The sequence below is a fragment of the Neolamprologus brichardi genome, chromosome 7 (genome assembly GCF_056152115.1).
Source record: "Neolamprologus brichardi isolate AB-2024 chromosome 7, ASM5615211v1, whole genome shotgun sequence".
NCBI classification, from domain to species: Eukaryota; Metazoa; Chordata; class Actinopteri; order Cichliformes; family Cichlidae; genus Neolamprologus; species Neolamprologus brichardi.
In genome coordinates, this window is record NC_142110.1 from 26,474,547 (window position 1) to 26,499,698 (window position 25,152).

General features: G+C 37.8%; 1 protein-coding gene across 1 annotated transcript; it reads left to right on the top strand.

Moving 5' to 3' along the window:
* Nucleotides 1–1,021: 1,021 nt before the first annotated feature.
* Nucleotides 1,022–21,009, top strand: LOC102795417 (aminopeptidase Ey-like). Its single transcript, XM_087844413.1, has 21 exons — nucleotides 1,022–1,316; nucleotides 2,982–3,282; nucleotides 4,818–4,960; nucleotides 5,167–5,303; nucleotides 7,334–7,460; nucleotides 8,661–8,815; nucleotides 9,236–9,349; nucleotides 9,442–9,585; nucleotides 9,669–9,734; nucleotides 11,279–11,344; nucleotides 11,546–11,718; nucleotides 11,912–11,988; nucleotides 13,084–13,217; nucleotides 13,308–13,363; nucleotides 14,656–14,803; nucleotides 14,893–14,984; nucleotides 15,290–15,397; nucleotides 17,903–18,070; nucleotides 18,154–18,294; nucleotides 19,166–19,247; nucleotides 20,709–21,009. The coding sequence occupies exons 1-21, from the start codon at nucleotides 1,022–1,024 to the stop codon at nucleotides 20,865–20,867; spliced, it is 2,886 nt and encodes a 961-aa protein (XP_087700539.1). The 3' UTR covers nucleotides 20,868–21,009.
* Nucleotides 21,010–25,152: the final 4,143 nt, after the last annotated feature.

Consider the following 25,152-nt stretch of genomic DNA (forward strand, 5'->3'; position numbering starts at 1 on the left):
GGAGACTTTATCTTACAATATAAAGCACCCTGAGGACGCTATGAATAAAAACTGAACTGAATTGAATTAAAAAATAATTTGAATCAAGAAGAAAGAGAGTTATGGATGTGTTGAAGAATATAAGTAGGTATAACAAATTGTGACTTTAAAGCTTGTTAGAATACAGACACCATCCATTTATGTTTAGAGACACCAAAACATGGTAGTGAAGTGCCCAGGGCCACCTGAAATATAGCCACTTGTCAATGACAAGGCACCCAGGCCCTAAATTATATTTTGTTTTGTTTTCTGTTTTCTCTAAATGGGACAATAAATAACAAAAAATCATGCTGCACTTTAGGTATGAAACCATAAATGCAGTAGTTTATGAGATTCTTAGTCAAGTGAGAAGTTAGCAAACTTTCTTTTAGTATGTAGTATGGCATAGTGTACTATGTCTGTCTTTTATTTGTAAGTAATGCAAATGTAGTTCCAAAACTTTTTTCACTGTGACTGGATGGCAGCTTTAAACATCTAACCTTATTTTGCACGCCTCAGTAATATGTTCTGGGCTTTAAGTTAGAAGTGTGGTAAAGTTATGTTGAATTATGGTAAAATATCAATACCAACAAATAGTGCATTTCAGTGATCTTTATGAACTTTATGTTCTAACAAGGATTTGACATACTCAGAATAAAAATGTAAAAATTTCAATATGTTCTTTCTTTTCATTAAATGCAAGAGCAAATATCAAAATCAATTCTCATCAGAAAGGAACAGTAATATTTTAAATATGACTGAGTGAGGAACAATCAAATGTAATCATCCTGAGGTAACTGACAAGCTTTCTTGAGTTTTGTTTCTTCCAAGAAAAGTCTGTTCTATCCTCAGCAGATGACATAGGTATTTACAATGCTATTGTTAATGTATCACCTGTTATTGTAAATGGGAGGAGAAATGCTACCCACAGCTACATATCCAAGTTCACCTTCCACCTCTGAATTCAGTGTCTCAGTGTGGGGCTCCTGGGTAGGCAGGCAACATGGGGAAAGGTTTCTTTATTAGTAAAACTGTTGGGATTTTGGGGATCATTGCAGGTGTGGGAGCCTTAGCCACTATCATAGCTTTGTCAGTTGTTTACTCACAGGAAAAGGGGAAAAACAATAATCAAAATGAAGAACAAACAACCTCCAAACCCCCTACCACAACATCCATTCCATCCAATAAACCTTGGGACAAGTATCGGCTGCCCAAGAACCTGGTGCCAGAGACATATAATGTCACCTTATGGCCAAGACTGACTCCAGACCCAACAACTGGTCTTTACACCTTCTTAGGTAAGGCTTTATGAGTACTTTTCTCTCTTTCTCTGTAACTTTCATATAATAGACCCTCCCGGTATCAGCAAGAACTAAAGCCAGAGGGTGTTTACCAGCGTTGTTCTCAGAGGTAGAAGTATGATTGTAATGCTTTTTATTAGTTTTCCAAAGGATGACTGAAAATGTATAATGTAGAACACACAATAGAATGAATAACACTGATCACATTTTAAATGTCTTTGAAGAGTTGATGAGAGTTGTTGAATCCGTTCTAAGCCCAACTAACAGTTGCGCACTATATGGAACAGAAATTAAGCAAAATATTATTAAGCACAAATGAAGCACATTTTAATGGTAAACTGTGTTGGAAAAACAGGTTGCAGTTAAACAACAGAGACAGCAATACTTACAGTAACAGGAACATTTGAGGTGGAAAGGCTTAGAATGCTATAGTGAAATATGCATGCAGTTTTGATATAGTTAAAGCAATAGTAAGTCCAGGTGGCTTTTAATTTAAAACTACAAAACCCAGTCAATGGAGGGGAAATTTTGCTTCTTTTAACATCAGATTTCAACTTAAGCTCAACACTTTCAGCCTGTGGTGCTCCAACAATGAATTGTCAGAAATAGTCAAAAATAAATGTGCTTAAAGCTGAACGTGAATCTAAATGTGGACTTGAATTAATCAGAAATAGTTTTTAAGCACAGTGGCATGGTCATGAGCACTGTTGCCTCACAGTAAGATGGTTAAATTCCACCATCAGGCCGGGGTCTTTCTGTGTGGTGTTTGCATGTTCTCCCTGTGTTTGTGTACCCTGGCTTCCTCCCACAGACCAAAGACATGCAGGTAGTAGGGACAGGTTAACTGGAATCTTTAAATTGCCCGTTGGTATGAATGCGGAAGTGAATATGAGTGCGAATGGTTGTCTGTATCCTGCGACAGACTGGTGACCTGTTCAGGGCGTACCCTGCTTCTTTTCCTAAGACAGCACCCCCCCCCCCCCCCCCCAACTCTGAATAGGATAAGCAGAAGCGATTGGATAGTTTTTAAGCCACAAAACTATTTGTCTTACATTATGCTGTCCTTTAGTTAGTTTAAGTAAAAAAAATTTTTTTAAAAGTATTAAAAACTAGATTAGTTTGAATTTATATGACACCAACTCAGTGCTGCTATTTTTTAAATTACTCTTACATGTGTATTTTCAAAAATTAAAAACACATTAAAAGCTTGAGTTTGACCTTATAACTATCACACCAATGATATTAAAAACTGTTAATGAAAAACAGTTCTCATCTCTTATAAAAGTTTAGATCTGATCACACAAGTGTGAAAATTAAATGTAACAATAGTAAACAACAGAGAATGAAGAAAAATAAATAAAGCATCTGAAACTTAAAGTCCTTTCTAGGTGTGCAGCCAATTGTTTTTTTTTTTCCATGTGCTGTTTAAATATTCTCTAGTGGCATGAGAGTTATGGTGTTTTTAAAGTTGGACTAAAGTGTATTAGCTATGGGTTGCTAATAGCATTACCTGATGCAACTGACTTGACATTTTTATATTTTTTGGCAACAAAATCATGGATTGGATAAACCGGTCACATATCCTAATGTGACTCCAAATAATGTGAAGGTTTCTACGTTTAAACAACTGATTAAACTGCACATTATTTCTTGGTGTTTCAGGCAATTCCGTTGTGGACTTTGAATGTGTGGAGGACACTGACCTGATTCTTATCCATTCTAATAAATTGAATTACACCAAGTTTGAGAACCAGTTGGCAAGACTCATGTCAGTGAGTAGTGTTGAAGCCCCCAAAATCAAGTCCTCCTGGCTCCAAGGTGTCACACAGTACCTGGTCCTGGAGCTGGATGGTACACTGAAAAAGGGACACAAGTATCGCCTCTACACTGAATTCATTGGAGAACTAGCTGATGACCTTGGAGGCTTCTACAGGAGCGAATACATGGAAGATGGAGAGAAAAGGTAAGTGTATATAGTGTCAACAAACCTGGAACATATCAACATAGGTAACAATGAAAATAGCAAAAAAGAGTATGTCTTTAATAATTACATTTTTGTTTGAATCATTTAGTTAAGTTAGTTAGTCTCTGTCCAAACTTCAACCACATCTAGAACAACTACAAAATAGTTGTTAAAAATCAACGGTTACAGTTTGACAATTATTTCAATAATGAATTGATGAATACTGTCATAAATTAGCGTAAAATTCCCACAGTACATACTTTTATATCTTTTGTTTGACAAAGTGTCTGAAAATAAGAATTTTACTGTCTTACAAGCAGAGATGGGCAGTTACTGTAATCCGATTACTTTTTCCAAGTAATGAGTAAAGTAAGGGATTACTATTGCAAAAACGGTAATTAGATTACTGTTACTTTCCCATAGGAACGCTGCGTTACTGCGTTACTAAAACCGTGATTTTTTTGCGAGAATGTCTCATAACAGTGACGTAAGCAAGTGCGACATTCGTGGCAACAGCTGCGTGCAGATCAACAATGGATAATATATCGAGTGCGGGAGAGAGTATGAGTGTGCAGCGTTTAAAGCGTGGAAGTACTGACCTTACTTTGAGTTTGATTCCATAAAAAGTGACAAAAACATTAGGGTCCGCTGTGTGTGGGAAGAAAACTTCTTTTTACAGCGAAAACCCCCCCCCTAAACTTCCAAGCAAGCACCGAGTGCGCTACGAGGTAATGTGAAATTCACAGAGAAACTCGCGGATTCTTCAACTGACCGCTGCGGCACACCTGCGCCAGGGTAAACCTCCGCCTACGCCACTCCTGATTTACAGGTGAAAATAAAGCAACAGGACCGCTAGTCTTTAATTTTATTTATTTTCTGCTGTGTTTTACTTGCATTTATTTGAAAGAGTGAGTGTAAACACAAAAAATATTTTATTTTATGTGCTGGGATGTGCAGAAAATAGGTTTAAATATTAAACAAATTTCTTCCAGTCAGAGAATGTTGCATATAATTAAATTTTTGCTTGATGCATAAAGTTAAAAGACTAAAACTAATAAAACAAGTTTTAAAAAGATACTTTTCCATTTGATTACATTTTGTATGATGGATTATGCAGAAAAAGTAGAATTGGGCTGAAAGATCTATCGCTTTATCACCTATTCAGGTTGTAAATCGTGTTTTTAAAAAGTAACTAATTAACTAAGTAATTAATTACTTTTGAAAATAAGTAATCAGTAAAGTAATGGGATTACTTTTGGGGGGAAGTAATTAGTTACTGATTACTTTTTTCAAGTAACTTGACGCGAACTTGACCAGCGTCAAGTACTGCTTACAAGATAAGAAAAGTTGAGGACTTTGGTTGAAATTACTAGTTTTTATGTTGTTGTTGTTATTTTGCTTATCTAGGCCAACTAGGTTTTGGGCATATAGCTATTACATCTTCTGGATTTTGGAGAACCTTCATCCAACCATTTTTTTTAAAATTGTGTTGCACTTTCTTTACACACAAAGCTAATTTATCTGCTTCTTGTCAGGGTCATGGCTACCACCCAGATGCAGCCTACAGATGCTAGGAAATCTTTCCCTTGCTTTGATGAGCCAGCTATGAAAGCTTACTTCTTCATCACGCTGATCCACGACCGTAGAACTACAGCCCTGTCCAATGGCAAGGAAATAGGTTAGTTTGAGAACAGAGCAGATATTTTTGTTTTAAAAATTGATGTCACTACGTAGTTAAATATTGAGGATGTAACACATAGTTAAACAATAAAATATGACAACAACAATAAAGTATAAAAACACTTTATGTGTCTAGTCAGTAAAATGGTAAGAAGTGGAAAGCAATCAAATAAAAATGTTACCTCTTTATTTTATTTATTTCAGAAACAACTGAAATCAACTTTGATGGCCAGGATCTGCTTAAGACAGTTTTTGAGCGAACAGAGAAAATGTCGACTTACTTGCTGGCATTCATTGTCAGTGACTACACCTATATCGGTAACAGCATTGATGGCGTTGAGGTAATTGTTGTCCCATAGTAATTTTGACATTCTTTAATCAAAGTGGTTTGAATTTCCAAGAAACTTTCACACGTGGATTTCAGTAATTTTCACAGTTGCCTTTTCTTCCGATCAAGTAGAGCAAATATGTTATTAGTAAAACGGAAAACTAATTAGTAAAAGTTTCTTGGGCTCATCCAACTGAAGATACAGAAAATTTAAAGGAACACTTTAATCAAGTAAATAGCATCAAGTCAATTTAACATCTGGCCCCCAGGAGGCCCCAGAGGCTGGGCAGGCTCGGCTGAGCCCGGAGCAAGGCAGGAATGAGAACCTCTGGGGGTCAACTAAGACCTTAAACTTGGTCTCTGGCCATGATCCAGGCAGAGTTTCTGTCTCAAGGGAGCCCCGTTCAGCCGAACAACAAACAGTCCCAGAATAAACAGTCTTGAAACACACAGTCTTAGGAGTCTTGGGAGTCAGCTCACTAAAATCTGATTTTTTCCTGGCAGTATTAGCTGGCTGGGAAACAAAACAATCAGGACCTGATACAGAATCCCAACAAACAAAGACTGAGATGGAAACCATCAACTAATAAATGGTAAAATGGTATAATGGCCTGTATTTGTATAGCGCTTTACTAGTCCCTAAGGACCCCAAAGCGCTTTACACATTCAGTCATTCACACATTCACACACTGTTGATGGCAAGCTACATTGTAGCCACAGCCGCCCTGGGGCGCACTGACAGAGGCGAGGCTGCCTGACACTGGCGCCACCGGGCCAGTGTCAGGTTAGTCTCTACCCGCATACATAAAATACAATTAGACAGAACAGCAATGTCCCTCTTGAGGGCTGTATTCCAGAGTGGCGGGGCAACCTGGTTGCTTCCACAAACCAGTGCCCACACCTGTATATTTTTAATGGACTCATTCTAAGTTCACATAAGTGAACACATAAGATATAAGTCAGACTAATAATGCATATTTGTCAGTTTAACTTTTTTTTTTTTTTCTTATAACTGCAAAAAAATATTGACTGTACGTCTTGATGCATGCTCAATCATCCAGGTAAGTAAATCTCCAAAAGTTGATTCTGTTCATCTGGACGTAGCGTTTTCAGTGGGAGAAACGTTTCGTCACTCGTCCAAGTGGCTTCTTAAGTCTCAGCTGACTGCAGGTTTCCCCAGTGTTATAAACAGTACATTTGCATCATGACTGAAACCAGCCCACTGAAGGAACAATGGGCTGGGAGGTCAGTTCCTTCATCATAATTATGCAAATTCTCATGACCATTGATCAACAACAACTGACCAAGCCCTACTGATCAAAGACCACTAAATCTGGGAAACCAAACAACCTCTGGCTAAGTGGATGGCACAACACAGAAGAGCTACCTCGACAGGCCAGGACTCTGCAGTCTATTTACACCTACAGGCCAGTGGACTCCCTGTCCAGGATGAGGATGTACACATCCTGGACAGGGAGGAACGCTGGTTTGAGCGCGGAGTCAAGGAGGTCATTTACGTGAAAAGGGAAAGACCATCTCTGAATCGAGGAGGGGGCCTAAGGGTACATCTTTCACCATCTTACAATGCTGTGATTGCAGCCATTCCCCAACTCTCTGTGAATGGGACTCATGGCCATTGATCAGTGGTCTTTGATCAGTGGTTGTTGATCAATAGTCATGAGAATTTGCATAATTATGATGAAGGAACTGACTTCCCAGCCCTTTGTTCCTTCACTGGGCTGGTTTCAGTCATTATGCAAATGTACTGTTTATAAGATGAAACCTGCAGTCAGCTGAGACTGAAGAAGTCACTTGGATGAGTGACGAAACGTTTCTCCCACTGAAAACATTACGTCCAGATGAACAGAATCAACTTTTGGAGATGATTGACTGTACTTTTAAGATCATAGTGCCTAGACTGTACCCTGTACTCTTTCTATAGATTTAAACTATTTGAAATGCAAGTGTATAGAATAATGTTATTTTGCAAAGTGGTGAAAAGTGTTTTTCAATTTTATTTTATTTTGTGTAATCTGGGTTTAGATCCGCATTTTCGCCCGGAGGTCCGCCATTGCAGCTGGTCAAGGACAGTATGCCCTTACCAAAACTGGACCAATCCTTAAATTCTTTGAGCAGTATTACAATGCCACGTACCCTTTACCCAAGTCTGGTAAGACCACCACACAATTAGCTAGACATCTACATGCCTGCACGTTTACAACTGCACACTTTTTTAGCTTCACTGTATCATGAGTCAGTACAGCTGTCCTGATGCACCAGCATGGATTTCTCAAGTCTATGAAATCTTAATCTTATATCTATTATGTACATTTAATTTGATCAAAGTCTATATTTAATAAGTAACAATACTAACATATCAAGTACTAAGTGAATACCTGATCTGAGGCCTTGTCATGAAGTGACTTTATATTTCTTGCTTGTCATAAGTGACTAAACTCAAATCAAAGACTGTGAGAGCAAGAAAACCTACCCTATAGTGACATTAAATGACCATAAGCAAATGCTAAATTTTATTAAAAAGATGCAAAATAACATCAAGATTATAGTTCTTCAAAAAACTACCACAAAATGACAAAGCAATTAAAAAACAGTGTAAAAAAAATGCTATACTTTTTCCTTTACCAGTTGATATGATAGACTTCAGCAGCATCACAGTTTCCGTTAGTGTACAAAAAAACACACCATAAAAATGCCTTATCTTTATGGTGTCCTATTTGAAGTTCATTTTGTTCATTAATAAATGCACCTACGCCTCTGCTCACATGTAAAGTGGGGACATGTGTCTACTCAGTGTACTGATCTAATCTTAGATCTCAGATCAGTTTTTGGCCTCATGTTTATTGGCATCAGGTGTATATTTATGGCAAAACTGTAAAATATATAGTTTTATTGCCCAAGACCTTGGCAGCAGCATCCAGTCAGCTCCATTATGTTCTTATCATACGCATATCTTTCAGTTGTGACTTTTTATGACCGGTTACGAGAAGGTCATCTTCATTATCAATTATTAACAGGTTAAATGTGATTCTTCATTGTTATATAATCTTAGCCTGTCCTATGTTGCAGGCCAAGATTTGATGTACTCGCACTTATTTTATTTGAAATTTTGTTACGCATATATAAACTGATATTTATGACACCTTTGAAACTTTTATTTATGTTATTATAGGTACTTTTAATTAAGTAGGATGTTAATCAATGATTTTTTTTTACCCATAGTGGATTAAATTGACACTGTTGCACTGTGACTGGGTAAAGGTTTTAAGCACTTCTGCTGTTTTAAACTGGTAACCTCTTTCACTTCAAGCAACTAATCAACCACATTAACATAATCTCTGTCCTAACACAGATCAGATAGCAATCCCAGACTTTAATGCAGGGGCCATGGAAAACTGGGGTCTGATCACATACCGGGAGACAGCTCTACTGTACGATGAAGCATTCTCCTCCAACTCCAACAAGGAAAGGATCGCTACGATCATTGCTCATGAACTGGCTCACATGGTGAGTTTTCAAGTCCTGGAAATAAAGTTTAAGAAGATTCTTGAGATGCTGAATATAGGCAATAATTACATTTTAAGTGCTTTGGAAAACATTCATGTCAACTCTCAGGTCCCAGAAAGCAATTTCAGATATATTTCCAAGTAACTGGTAACTGGATATATATTATATAGTTGATATTCTGGATATATAGTTTTAGTTTTTACATACTTTTCTACTCTACCTGAGCACATACAGCTTGGCTGATTCACCCATTCACACCCATTCATATGTCATAGCAAAGGGTTGAAGTCCCAGAAAATAACTTCAAGATGAGACTTAAGTGAATTAAAAACTTCAAAAAACAAATTATATTCACTTCTTTGTAAACTAGTTCAAAAGCACGAGTCAATTCTTACATTTTTTTCTGAACTGTCCCTCTAGTGGTTTGGTAATCTGGTGACACTCAGATGGTGGAATGACTTGTGGCTGAATGAAGGCTTTGCATCCTATGTTGAGTACTTGGGAGCAAATAATGCTGAACCTGACTGGACTGTGGTAAGAATTTCATTAATACCAAATTGTTTTGAATATAAGCGTTGGTGCTCGACAAAGTTGTTAAGTATACAGTCTCATTTGTTTTATAATAGACAGACCTCATCGTGCTCGGTGACATTCATAGGGTGTTTGCTGTTGATGCTCTGGCTTCTTCTCACCCTCTGTCATCTAAAGAAGAAGATATCCAGACGCCAGCACAGATTAGTGAGCTGTTTGATGCTATTTCATACAGCAAGGTAAACCATGCATAGACTCTCAAAACCATGAAAACAAAAAGCTAAAAACAAAAAAAACTAACAGTGTGTTTTCTCCTCATCAGGGAGCATCTGTCCTCAGGATGTTGTCAGATTTCCTGACTGAAGATGTCTTCCAGCTGGGACTGAGGGTAAGGACCACAATATAACAGAACACAATGTGCTACTATGATGGTGAGTCCACCAGCCAGTCATCCTTGCAGAGGTTTTTGCTGTAACAACAGGACGGTATCTACATTGTTTTAAAAATGTACCAGAAGAAGACTAAAAGAACTGCACTGCCTCAGTTAAGGTCAGTGTTCATGGATCAACAAGAAGGAGTAAATAAACACCATATCAACAGTTAAACATCTTGCAGAAGACCGCTGTATGCAGAAGGTGATCCCCAGCTCAGTCATGCTGGTTACCACGATTGTTGCAAAAGCACAAACCTTCTCGCTCAAATAATTATTTAAACGTTCACTGCAATAGTGAAAGTCCCTTGTCCAGTTTCTGCACATAACAAGCAAGATACTAGTGATGAAAGCTATATAACTTCCTCTGAGAGAGTATATAACCATAGTTTCTTTAACCATACTTTCCATAATTTATCTTATCTACATAAGGTTTAGTAGGTTTTTGAGTATGATTTAGGAATACTGTATGTCCAAAATGGGTAACAACTTAATGGTATGTAGTAAGCAGTCACATGTCTGCCAAACCTCTATAAAGGTTTTGTTTTGTGCAGCCACATGTGGAGTTGTATCTGTTCAGCCCACCTACTCCCCATCTCCACCTCACAGACACTCCAACTTTCCAATCCAACTTTATTTATAGAGCACTTTAAAAACAACATGGTTGACCAAAATGCTTTCCAGTAAAAAACAGTGAAAAAAGTTTAAAATCTTACATTAAACACACAAAGAAAATTAAATAACAATAAAATAAACAAACAAATAAATGAAAAAAAATGATAAAAATGAATCAGTAAATGTTCAAACATAAATAAAACAGATAATAAAATATACAATAAAAAAATTAACAAAGTAAAGAAGATTAAAAGCGACTAAAAACTGACTAAAACTGACTACAAGCCGACTCTGGTACTACTCCTAAAACGCCTAGGAAAAAAAAGAGTGTTTTTAAAAGTGATTTGATATTTTGAAGAATTTGGGCCAGCCTAATATGGAGGGGCAACTTATGGACACTTCAGTAATAGTCCGATCCAAGCATCAGTCTTCATCTTCACCACCTCCAGCGTGTCAACTCTGGGAGCCCTGTCCTAAATCTTATCACCACTGGGTTTCCATTCTGCCATGATGGGTCTTCAGAGTCTAATCACCAAATACATGAATTTTTATATCTCAGTAAATCATGTTTAATTCTTCCAAGCAATCTCTCCTTGTTGAAATGCTTTTATATATTCTTAAACAACCCATTCATACACCAGTTATCTTTCTCAAATTACAAATTACAATTTGTCCAATGATGAGTGAGAAATATAAATAAACTAAGAAATCATATCCTGTCATCTGTGAAAAGGATATCCCTTTCAATGAAAGAACTTGGAGAACATTGTAACAAAATGTTGAACACTTCCAAATTTTTGGAACGTTTTGCCAACACAGTAATCCCTCATTTATCCAAAGCAGTGTGTCTGACATATCTCTGTTTCCTGTTTTTTTTTTTTCTGCAGTCCTATCTGAGTGAATTTAGCTTTGGGAATGCAGTCTACACAGACCTTTGGTATCATCTGCAAAAGGCATGTTATCATCTCTCTGCTCTTTTTATTTGAATTTTTAGTTTAAGATCTAATTTTTTTTCTAGTGCTTTTGAAACATCAGAGAGGATCAGCTGTTTATATATATATATTCATATACATACACACACACACACACACACACGTGTTTAAAAAGAGCATATTCACTTTTTAATCTTTTTGGATTTTTTTGGACCTTCACAGGCTGCTGATTCTAGCAAGTTAGAGCTTCCTGATACTCTCGATAGCATAATGAACACCTGGGTGCTGCAGATGGGCTTTCCTGTGGTTACTATTAACACTGGGACTGGAAGTGTTTCCCAGCAGCACTTTCTTCTGGATCCAGAAGCTGTAGTCACAACTCCATCCCCCTTCAAGTATTTGCACTGCCTTTTTTATCTTTTCCTCCTAATATATCAAGTAAAGACCATATTCTTTATGCAGTTCTTCAATTTTTATTATTTTTTAATTTTTTAAATGGCAAAATGGTTACAGGCAGTTTTTAGTTAATAAAAAGCAAAATAAAGAAAAAGAAACTGCAGAAATAATGTTTCAAATGTTCTGCCGTAGTTATCAATGGATCATTCCAATCAAATGGATGATGAATGGAACTATGCAGAATCCACTGTGGCTATCATCCAAATCAGGTAGATAATCCATTCCCATCTTAAGACTGCACATCATTTTCAAAATGTGGTGGTCCTCTGCAGTCCACCAATCGTGTAATCACAATCTTTTAAGTATTTTTTCATCTTTGTGTTTTCACTGATTTATGTTCAACTTCTAACAAGTTGCTTGTTGGAGTTGATTCTCCGTTAGCAGAAACCACTGAATAATTGGTTCTGTTTCTTTTTTACATGTAAATATTTGAATTGACTCAAAATTTTATATTTTTAAAACTATATTACCTTTAAATTCTTGTGGTCTCTCTATAGTACCTTAATGTCCCTGAGATAGAGCAAACAACATGATGGTGATTTTGTGTTCATAAATAAAACAGTTGCAGTCTGTTGACAGTTTAGAGAGTTAAAACTTGAACTTCATTTCAAATATACAAAGGTCACAAAAAACACAATTCAAGCTCAAACTGCTGGGTCAAAAGACCCAGCGCACTGACAACAGCTGAAACTTGGCCAAAACTGAGCTATATAACTGGACAATTGTCCAAAGCACAGCACCACTCTGTACTTTAATTAAGTAGTTTGTTTTTATTTTTACTTTTACTCCCTTCATTTTAAGGTAGTCACACTCTATAATGTAGGCCTAAGAAAATCAAGATTTTTTTTTATTTTCCTTCTTTTTCTACCGATTCAACCTGAGGACTATTAGAATTAAAAATTAGACTAAAGTTTGTATTTCTGTGGTCTAATATTATTTGATTATTACATTATCATAGCACAAGACTCAGTTAGCTTTTCACAAAAATAGCTGGTAGAACCATCATCCAAAAAGCTGATTTTTACTTTCTTATGTTGAGCAAATTTCAAAGCCTGTACTTTTTTACTTTTACTTGAGTAAAGTAGTTGAATCAGTACTTCAACTTTTACTGGAGTATTTTTAACACTGGTATCTGTACTTCTACTTAAGTGCAGAATAGCTGTCCTTTTGCCACCATTAGCTCTTGCGGGATCTTAAGAGAACTGTGGATAATGAATACCTGCAACCCTCAATAAATTAAGGCAACTTTTTAAGAAAAGCTTACATTTATTTTATTCTTGTGCACCAACTTCTTTGCTTTCTAGAAACATCTGAAGCTATGAAAGCAACACGAGATCAGTGGGTGCTAGCCAATGTCAACATGTTTGGTTACTACAGGGTCAACTATGATGATGGCAACTGGGCCAAACTCTTAGATGTTCTGCAGAGTAATCATCAGGTAAGACAGAGGAGCCCAACACACAGTCATTATCAGTGATTATCAGTGATTGTAAACGTGTTTCTTGATGTTTCCTGATGTTTCTTTAAGCTCATTCCACGGATCAACAGAGCTCAGATATTGGATGATGCCTTCAATCTGGCCAGGTAAGTTTGCAAGTGTTGTCTCACATGTACATGATAACTGTTATGATTACGAGATGTACACTGCTGTGAAAAACTATTTACTTCTGTTCCAGCTTTGTCACTTCATGATCATTAAATCGTGAATCAACTGCGATACTTTGATTAAATACATTATTATTATAAGTATTTACTAGCTACATCAGGCCTGATTATTAACAGACATGTTTAAATGATATATCAATTAGACAGATGTCATTTGCATCCGACTTTGTTACTCTAGAAAGAGTTACAAAACCCTTTCTAAGGCTTTGGGACTCCAGTGAATCACTGGGAGAACCATTACCCGCAAATGGAGAAGACATGGATAATTGTCTTTTCTAAAGGGAATGTTTGATATATGTGAGGGACACTTCCCTCAGTCCATCACCATGGAGACCACTGTTGCTTTCGCCTTCCACCTTCTCTCAGCCCTTGCTATTTCTTGAGCTTCTCGTGTTCAGTCTTCCCAATGTTGCTATCATTTGGAATAGCTACATCTATCACTACAGCCATTTCTGCTTGTCTGACACAACTATTTCTAATCAGTTAGCCATCACCAGGCTATAAATAGAGTAGAGCAGGTCATCTAGTAATCAAAGGGTTGGTGGTTTGATCCCTTGCCAGTCTGAATGCATAATATTCTTGGGCAAGGTACTAACCTCAAGTTGCTCTCCACGGCATTCATTCGAGTATGTGAATATTTGATAGAAAGCACCTACATAGAAAAGGCATAGAAAAAGTGCTTTGTGAATGAGTTAAGTTGCTTAAAGTGCTTTGAGTGCTGATGTAGAGTATGAAACCACTATATAAGAACCAGTCCATTTACCATTTTGTTTATTTCAGCTTTTTTATATCGGGATCAATATGACCTCAGTATGGCTTAATTATCTACAATATTAAAAAATAATATATATAATATATAGAATCAGGCTGTTATGTAATTGTGCTTTGGATAAAATCTGCAAGTTGCATCAAACAATAAAACGTGTGCACATTTTATAATTATAATAATAATTGTAATCTATTTTTCATATGGTGACATTAAAGTGGTAACAGCGATACTATGAGAAGAATTACGAATTCGAATTCTCTTGGGGTCCCCAGGGATCCCAGCCAGTTGTCCATGTATTTTCAATATGTTGGTAGGCTGTGGGCTTAAATACTTACCTATCAGATAATAATTAATAGTACTTGTGGTAATATCTTAAAATTATGACAATGGAAAACATAAACATGAAGTATCTGATTAATTTTTACTATATTCTACCTCTTAGAGCCAAGATCATTTCTACATTGCAGGCGCTTAATACCACCAAATACCTGAATAATGAGAGAGATTACATTCCATGGAAGGCAGCCCTTAACAATCTGGACTTTTTCTACCTCATGTTTGACCGCAGCGAAGTCTATGGCCCCATGCAGGTGAACTTCTTCCAACAACATATACATACAAAAGAAACAATACACAAATAAGTTGTCACATTATCTGAGTTCTGTCTTTGTTGTTTCAGGAATATCTCATGAAAAAAGTCTCCCCTCTGTTTGAATACTACAAGAAAATGACAGACAACTGGAGCAAAGTTCCTGATGGACACATGGACCAGTGAGTGAAAACACATTTTAAGTTTTCAACATAAAGCTGACACCAGTCTAAACTGCATTCATAAATCAGATAGATAGGTTAGACTTGGACCTGGACCCAGGATACAGTTTTTAAATGAATTATTTAAAATGTGTAATTCTACAAATTCAGTTCAGCACACGTGATAGCTGGAACTTAGAAACTCTGCTGCTCAGCTTATATGATGTTGAACTCCGAAATATCTGTATTCATTATTCTTTGCTCTCCCCAGTTTTTCCGTAAAAGTTCTTGTCAATACTTCTGTTTTCTATTTGTCTATCCTGCAGGTATAATCAGGTGAATGCAGTTAGCCTGGCTTGCAGGACAGGGTTGGAGGAATGCCAAAACCTGGTCATGACATGGTTTCAAGAGTGGATGCATACTGACAGCAACAGGTGTGTGTCCATGTCAATTTTGGGGCCAAGAAGATTTCTTCGGGTTTGGAAACCATCATATACATACGTGTATATATATATATATATATATACATATATATATATATATATATATATATATATATATATATATATATATATATGTATATATATATATATGATTATTAACAGACCGCATTTATTTATATATATAATATATATATATAATGAAATCAGTTTAATGTCTGGGATATTGATCTGAAGTAGCAGAAAGGGTGGTCAATCACTTCCAGTTGCTTTAATGTTAATAAAATTAAAAACAGGTGCACCGGTTTCCCAGAACTTGGAAAATTTTACCGGTGGACATCACTGACGTTTCCCTGCTCATCTTTTCTAAATGTTTTTTCACTAGTTTGGATTTGGCTTGGGTCAGTCTTACTACTGGTAGCTTGAGGTGATACCTGACCCCCCTGAGATAGTTCACCTTCTCCAGCAAACCTGGCAACGGCTAATCAATATGTGCATTTGCCAGAAGATTTGCTGTGATTCCCAGCACAGTTCATGGAGGTGATTCCAGAATACTGGTAGTTCCTCAAGTAGAGCTGGTGTTGCAATGCAAGCAACATCTGCTCTCTAGACCTTTGTGAGATAGTCATCATAATGGAGGAAGGTGGGAATGGTTGAATTTGGCATCTTAACTCATCTCTTTCCCTAACCAGGCTCATCAGAGAAACAGTTCCAGCTTCTCGCCGTACTTTTAGGAGATTGAGGTGATATACCAGTGTGGCTCCTCCCTTGTCATAGTCAGCGTCAGCCACCCCATGTTTGACCACAAAGGGTCCTTGGCACTTGGCAAGTAACCTTGAGCTAAAAGAAGGGAGCAATACAAGCACTTTACCTCGAGATGAGTTTTGCCCCTCTGTTGTACAGGGACTAATGACATTCCTGCGCCTGGAGCAAACTCTCTTGTGTTACTCCCCAATGTGTATAGCTTTGCTCTCAGGTATAGAACATAATGAATTTCATTTTTAGCTTTTTTAGCTCGGCTTGGAGCTTGCTCACAGTTTTCTTTAATGAGGTCCAACACACCCACACAAGTTCCTGACAAACAGTTACTTAAAGGGAGAAAATCTCCCACTACAAACAAAATAGGGTCTAACCAGTGATCTCAACTGGGTTCATCCTCATGAATAGAAGTCTTATTCAGCCACTCTGCCAGCCTTTCAGTCTGACGGTGGTAGAACCTGGTCTGAATAGATTTAATAGCAGTAATTGGTACAGTTCTTTTAGTGTGTGAGACATGAACAGTGTCTCACACAGTGTCAGTCGGTAAACTGATGAGATCCATCCCAATGCACTCAAATGGCACCTCCTTTAAGGTGGGCACTAGTGGGCACAAGGGCACTTTTGAAATAGCAGCTAACACTCCAGGTAGGATGCACACCATTTGAACACATCCACATCCAGGCCAATAATATCGGGCCATGATTCACTCCAGTTTTATCATATCCCATATGCTCTGCCATGGGGTTATGATGAGCCACCGGGAAAATAATTTCTTGGTGGCTTTTTGGCACCAACAACTGGGTGTTTTCCTCTTTTGTGTGAGCGTTAGCCTATCTTTAAACTTTAATCAATACAAAATGCAGATAGATAAGCGCTGCATTAGGGTGCACCATGTGAAGATCACTTTTTATCACTTGGTCAAAGGCTGGGTGTAGAGTTTTTTCACGTGACTGCTCTAGTGGGGGAAATCTCCTGTGGAGTGAATTACTGGAGCCGTTGGGGTCTCACAGTGGCTGCAAACTGGGCCCCTGGAGAGCAGGCACAGTTCGCGAAGCTGGTGGTATAAGAGCTACCACGATCTTTGGAGAGAGAGCAGAGCAAAGCATAGACAAGCTAGCCAGCTGGTGCCAGCAGACCCAGTCTGAGGTCTCTGCAGAGATCCCCTCTATGAACATTCACCTTGAGCACATATTAAAAACATAAAGACAGGATTATGAGATGTACACTCGTACAACATAGAGTCATATATATCATATGAGTATACTGGGATGAAATCCTTGGTCCAGCTGTCAGAGTCTACAGTGGTGCAGTGAGTCCTGGGTTCCTCCTGGTGGACAACAATGCCCGAGTATGTATGCAGGCAGTACCAGGAGGATCAAGGAATCAATACCCATGATTAGGCCTCATGTTTGCCTGACATAAATCCAATAGAGCCAGGGATGAGCTTGTTAATAATCTGAAGGAGCACACGTAGAAGCACATGAATAAGGTCATGTAGTGACTTTGGAAGTGTCCACACTTTAATCCTAAAGAAAATCTTGGGAGGGAGTTGAAGTTTCAAGTTCTGAAGCAGCAGCCAATAATATCATTTAAAATGAAACCTTAAAAATTTGAGACAGTTCATTTCCTTTTCTTGTAATTAAGCAACCTTACAAATTTGGCAGGGGGATCAAATAATTATTCCCCTATACTTTAAAGTAATGAAGTGTACTGAAGTCTAACAATATGCTCTTTTTCTAGGATCCACCCTAACCTGCGCTCCACTGTGTACTGCAATGCTATTGCAGCAGGTGGTGAGAAAGAATGGGATTTTGCGTGGTCACAGTTTAAGAATGGCAGTACTGCTATTGAATCTGATAAACTTCGCTATGCTCTGTCCTGCACCAAACAACCTTGGCTGCTCAACAGGTACATTCATTGCTTTATTAATAAATATGCCACACTATGTAACTTGCACATCTAGCACACATATTTACTCTGTGACTGTTCAGGTATCTGGAATACACTCTGGATCCAGACATGATCCGAAAGCAGGATGCCACCGCCACCATTGTCGACATTGCCAGTAATGTTGTTGGTCAGTCTCTGGCATGGGACTTTGTCAGGGCTCGATGGTCATACATCTTCAGTCAGTGAGTACAACATGATAACTCTAAAACGACACCAGAATTTCAGTTTAGGAAGGATAGTTTATAATATGAAACAAGAATTACAGTTGATCTTCAAAGTGACAGTTTAAAAAAGGTTGCAACACATATATGAAGTGTTGTGTGTCATATCTATATGAACCAAAAAACACTTACAGCATAATCCATAACATAATCTTTATATGATTGGACCCATAACTGATGCAACCATCAGTTGAGGATGCACTGTGGTTAGTGCACAGTGTTATGCTGATGTGGGACTGATGATGCTTTTGTTTTCTATGTGATTCCAAGTTTTGGATTTAAAGCAGAGCCTGAACTGACTAGGAGACATTAGGAGAAACATCACCAGATATTTTATTAAAGTTGTTTAAAATGCCAAAGGGAAAGCAAATAATTTATTTCTCTCATAAGCAAAAAAGGAGTAACATATCTCATACTTCAGGTTGTAGGGCTTCATAAGAGCCATTACTCTAAGCAAGATTTTTATAAATAATTTCAGATAAATAGATTTCATCCCGCAAAATCATTAGTACGGTTTTCTTAAATTTCTTTTCTTTTCTTTCTTCTCTTCTTTTCTTTTATCATAAATAGCTTGTATATGTTACAGTTTGGATAGAACTGCACTCTTAAATGATCAGAGTATTTAAAAAATATAATCTATTGTATACTCCTTAAATATACAGTATATACACATTTGTAATGAATTATATGTAATTTATGAAAGCACATAGAAATTCAGTAATTTCACAGATTATAATCACGTTCTCAATGAAAGAGAAGACCGTTCTTAAGTGACTTGGACTTTAATTTCCGCGAACTGATGTTTGCCTTCAACTGTGCTTCCCTCTCACAGGTATGGTGGTGGCTCATTCTCATTCTCCAACCTCATAAACGGCGTCACCAAACGTTTCTCCACTGAATTTGAGCTTCAGCAGGTTAGATATTTCTTTGAAATGACTTTACCACAATGTGGTTTCCCTTTTGTTCATTTTGTTATACTACTTTTAAATGTAGATACTTTAAGCGTTATCAAATCTCAAGACATCCTCTGGTCTCAAAATCTCAAATTTCAAGTATTGATTTCAAGCCTTCCCGACTTTACAAGATGTTAATTTGATCTGAACTGACGTGAACTAATAAGTTTGACAGGACAGGCATTTTACTGCTAGGTGATAGTGTTCTCATTACCAGTATTTGCACACCTCTGTTGCTTGTGAAGCTCGCACACAAGAATTTCACTCACATGTACTGTACCAGTGTACCTGCACATGTGATGTGACAATAAAAGTGATTTGATTTGATTTGAAACCTAAAGACAGTGGTTTGGTTCTCATGGCCCTCCATAGCATCAAAGCACAGTGGCCTCCCAATGCTCCAGTATTCATAAGCACAATCACTTTCCCATCTTCTGAAAACACTTTTAACATAAACAGTATTAACATATACCTCTCATCATATCCTATTTGGATTTATTTAAACATTGACTGAAATCAGTTGTGTTAAGCCTTAACTATTGGTAATCTTCAATCAGTCTGGACTGACTCATAGAAACAGACTGACAAAGGTTGACACAACAAAGGACACAGATACAGAGAATATATACACAGGAGGACATTAGGGCAGAGTGGACACACCAGGGAGCACAGCTGTGAAGAATAGAACTAACAAGACAAGGGATCCAAAACTGAATATGATACACACAAGAGAGAGGTCTAAGAAAATAAAACAGGAAGTAACACACACTGAGACCCAGACTAAGACGCATGAACTTGACAAAGAGACCAGAGCTACACAGAGACATGACTGACTGGGGAGACACAAAGGGATACAAACATGGAGACAACCACTGTGATTACCACAGGAGACACCAAGGACAGGTCAGAGAGATGAAACTGAGGCAGACAGGGCACCAAAAGGAACTAACACAATCAAACAAGAAACCAAGCAATATGAATAAAAACAGATAAACAAGTAATAGGAAATCAGTACACAAAAACCTGAATATGATTTATCTCAAATGTCCAAGGAAAGAATCAGAAGTCCAGAACAAAAACTCAAAAATACTTGGTCTGAGACGCAGGACTATGACAACTTTAACATCAACATGCAAGCATTCAGTTTTGTGCCATAACCAAGCTGCAATATTTGGTCAGTTTATAAAAAGTTGCAGTGACTGTGTGCAAGAACAACATTCATCCAATAACAATAACAAAAGGTTTGAGTGTTTGTAGCATTTTATGAATGACAAACAACATGTCTCATTAATAAAATGTTGAAAAAAAAAACATAATTGTAATATAACAAAAGAGATTAGTGATATGAACAAAGCCATGCATTTTCAGTATATGTATTTCTTTAAAACTATTCACTGATTTACATTGTGTCTGTTGCATCAGCTGAAGCAGTTCAAGGCTGACAATTCCGATGTTGGTTTTGGCTCTGGGACCTTAGCACTGGATCAATCCATTGAGAGAACCATCGCTAACATTAAATGGGTTGAAGAGAACAAGAAGAATGTTCTGGACTGGTTCACAACTGAAGCTAACGCCCAATGAAGAAGCTGTTTTTACTTTTTCATCACTCATTTAAAAATGAAAACAGAGGTTCGATCGACCTGAAAATGTTTATATTACATAATCACATGTGGAACAAAATCAGTTTACCGAACTTTTGCTAAACCTCGCTTTGATAAAAGTTGAACTAGAAAAAATAGATACTTTAAATATTATGATAAATTAAATTGATACATTAAGTACTTAAAAGGTACTTACATCAGTTATCGTTGAGGTTTTATACTTTCTAGAATCATTATTTTACAGTGTCACAAAAGCCTTAAGTTTGTGTCAGCATCTACTGTTTCTGTTTTTTATATATTTAATACCAGGATTCTCCAAACCTTTATTCTTTTCTTTTTCTTCTTACTTTGGGATGTAAAACTTTCAAGAATATATGTTTAAAAATGTTTAAATGTTTAAAAATTATAAGCCCTATCTGTTTTGTTCTTCGTATTTATCTGAACAGTCTCAAACACAAATTTGACAAAAGCTTAAGTTACTTCTAATTTTGCAGATTTTTAAAATAGAAAAATGTATATGAAGTACATTTAATTGTTAAACCTTTTATGTTACAATTTGGAATGGATTACGACTTTTGAGTCCAGAAATGTTTTTACTGCTTTAAAAAAAAAAAATTTTAGACTCTTGCATATGAAAACCAAGTCTGTATCTTCTTAGAAATAATTTTTATACATGAGTAGAGAGGAAAAAAACTGTAAAGACGTCAGATTTTCATAGAGTAGACTACTGAAAATGTGATCATTTTTCCTCTTAATGGTGAATATATGTAGTGTAACTTTACTGGACTATATAGCGTGTTCTCAGATTGTATCTTTCTTTCTTTGTCTTTTTTCTGATTCATAAAGTTTCATAAATGTCATTTTGCATTTCTCCATTTCAGCAATTTTCAAATAAATCTTTCACCTTTGATTTTTCTGTCTGAACACTTTTATTCCTGTTCATTAGGGAAAATCAGTAACGTTTGATTAAAGTTTTTTTTTTAAGTCTAAAAACAATAGTGGGCCTGGTTTTATTCACTGGTTACAGAGTTTGTGATTGATAGACTTCCCATGTTTTAGCATATGTGAACACTTTTTGATTGTTTTAGTGTATTTTGCACCGAGAGGTTTGGGTTATGAACAATGCATTAACTATTTTGAGAACTCCATGAAGAGTGGTGAGAATGACATTCCTGCTCTGAGAATTCCACAAAGCAAATGAGCAAAGCTATAAGGCAGCTCTGAGGACAAAAGATGGTACAGCCTTACACTACCAAGCTATCACTAATAAAGTAGTCAATGAGTGCGTATTTATTGTGCTTGTGTATTATTAGCAGCACCAACACTGATGATGTGTTACTGGCCTTGCCCTTTCATACGTGTTTGAAAGACGTTTAAAGTAATTGGATTGGAAGCAAAAATGCAGTGAATGTGAAATGCAAAGCTGGTCTTCTTGGTGAAGATAATGCTCCATGTGACATGTGTTAATTTGGTTGACACTTTTGCTCTCCCTGCTGCAGAAGTCATCAAGAGCACCAAATTCCTTGATGCTCACCTGGTGGAGAACCTCTCCAGGTCCCTCAACACCAGCTCCATAACTAACAAAGTCTCTCTACTTTTTGCAAAAGCTTAGAATAAAGCCCATCTCCCACAACCCATTCTCACCATCTTCTACAGAGAGATTATCAAGAGCATCCTGAGCAGCTGCATCTGCACTGTATTGGATCCCAATACCCTACACCGGATAGTCAGAACAACTGAGAAGATCATTGGAGCCTCTGTTCCCTCCATTAGACACTTATCGCACCCGCTGCATCAGCAAAGCCACCAGCATTGACCCCATGCACCCCTCACACACACTTTTCACCCTGCTGCCTTTTGAGCATCCGGGCCCCCACTGCCAGACTGCAAAACAGTTTCTTTTCCCAAGCCATCAGACTCCTCACTACCTCAAGCACTTATCTGCAAAATGTCATACACATACACATACCTTCATACATTTCATTATCTCAAGCACTCATCTGGACAATGTCATACACACGTACACACACACCTTTTTTTACATTCTGTCAATGCTTCACTGTGTTGTGTTCGTATTGTTCTGTTCTGTCTGGTGTTTCATTGGTTTTTGCAATTTTTACACAGTTGCACTATGTAATCCTGTGTTGATCTTCTTTTATATGTAGCACCATGGTCTTGGAGGAACGCTGTCTCGTTTCACTGTGTACTGCACATGTGTCAAAGTCAAGGCCCGCGGGCCACATCCCGCCCGGCGTACATTTATATCCGGCCCGCGAGATCATTTTATGTAGATTTATTATTATTGTTATGCATGGCCCGGCGATATGAGGTGCTAATAACACACAAACTACAGATCCCATAATGCAGCGCTGCAGCCTCCTTGCCGAACGCTCGGCTACCTGGGAACATTCCCCCCTCAATCAAGTCAAACTTCTTGTAACTAGCCGCTCACAATGGCGAAGAGAAAAGTTGATTCTGAAAACAGAGCCTTTCTGCACCGGCAGCGGGAGACTGAATATATGTTTACAAACATTGCTGGTAAACCCGTATATTATTTGTGGAGCTAATGTGGCTGTAACTAAGGGATTTAATTTAAGACGGCACTACAAGACAAAACGTCAGGATAAGCTGAAAAACCGAAATGCAAAGCAGAAACTACAGAAGGTAGAAGAGCTAAGAATCTGACATTTCAGCAGACGGTTTTCACCAGAGCAAAATCACAAAGTGAAGCTGTTGTGAACAGTGGTGGTCCTAGCCAGTTTGGCGCCCTGGGCGAACACTCCCTCTGCCCCCCCCCCCCCCCCCCCCCCCCCACACACACAAAACATATTAAGGATTGTACATTAACATAATATTGTTGTACACACACTCACACATATGAAGAGAGAGAGAGAGTATGCATAGTATGCAAACGGCTACCAAACAGCCATCATAATTCGTCATACAATGAGAACAGGACAAATCAACAATTGACTATGACTAATTAATATTAAAATCTGTAACATAATGTATTGTTTGGAGTTTAGTCTGCTACTGTTGCTATTTTTACCATTTCTTCTTGGAGCAACTGTAACGCACATAATTTCCTTAGGGATTAATAAAGTATTCTGATTCTGGTTGTTTCAGGATGACCTGCCATTATCCAATGACACATCTCCTTACCTGCATCTTTTGCTCGTTTCTCCTCCTCTTCTTTTCTCTTTTTTCTAAACTGAGCACCTGATGGCTTTGAATGTTTCTCGTCAATCTTCCATTGGTTTTAATTTTGCACTCCAGTATAAACACCCATCCCTCAACTCGAGGATCACCACAACATAACCTAATAGACCTACACCTTAGTTCACAGATTCACATTGTCTAAGGTGCATTACTGAGATTTCACACAACCCAGGATTCAAATCATGAATACATGATGGGCTTGGATTCACATCATTATGAATGAAATGTGCTCTATTTGGAAGCAGCAGGGCCCCCTCCCCTTTCGACGGCTTGTGTGTGAGACTTTAAGTCATCAAACTGTAAATTTTAAATTGTTATTGATCCCTTTACCCCTGGTCCTAAGGTGTATATTTATTTTCTTACTCTTCTTACATATTTTTTTTTTTACTTGCACTGCTGTAACTGGAGCCTTGTCGTCTCGTCTCTCTATAAACTGGACTGTATGTAGCGGAGATGACAATAAAGTTTACTTTGACTTCAGCAGCGAGCAGGCGCACCGAGGGCTCTCGCGCTCACTTTTCGCATACAGAATTTCGAAAAAACATCGGTGCAAATTATAAGTCTGTATCATAATGTTTGGTGTTTTCGTGTTTGTTGGTTTAATCTTATTTTGTTTTACTTTGCGAGATGGTTGTCAGATGCTGCTCCAGTTGGTCAGAAAATCCCCCGCCGCCCCGCCCTCTCCTTTCTGCGCCGCAAGCAGCAGGCGCACCTCGCAAACGAAGGGCGTCCTTACTCCCAGCAAATGGGCGATAGAAAGCCGATCGGTGCCTGTGACATTCCCAATATGCGCTGGCTGACGTGCAGCATGAGTACGAGCATTTTTTTCTTTTTTTTTTTTTGCCGATGCCCGTGATGCCACCCCGGGCAACCGCCCGTGTCGCCCGTATCTAAAACCGCTACTGGTTGTGAAAGCAAGTTTTATTGTAGCAGAGGAGATAACCAAATCAGCCCGGCTATTTACCGAGGGAGAGTTTCTGAAGAGCTGCATGATGAAGGTGTGCGACGTTTTGTCCAGACAAAACGGAGATTTTGGCAAATGTGAG

Bases quoted from the DNA above. Each gene is read 5' to 3' on its own strand.
- LOC102795417 (XM_087844413.1), top strand. From the start codon at position 1,022: ATGGGGAAAGGTTTCTTTATTAGTAAAACTGTTGGGATTTTGGGGATC. The intron at 3,283-4,817 runs GTAAGTGTATAT...GCTTCTTGTCAG, and splicing joins ATGGAAGATGGAGAGAAAAG to GGTCATGGCTACCACCCAGA. The intron at 4,961-5,166 runs GTTAGTTTGAGA...TATTTATTTCAG, and splicing joins GTCCAATGGCAAGGAAATAG to AAACAACTGAAATCAACTTT.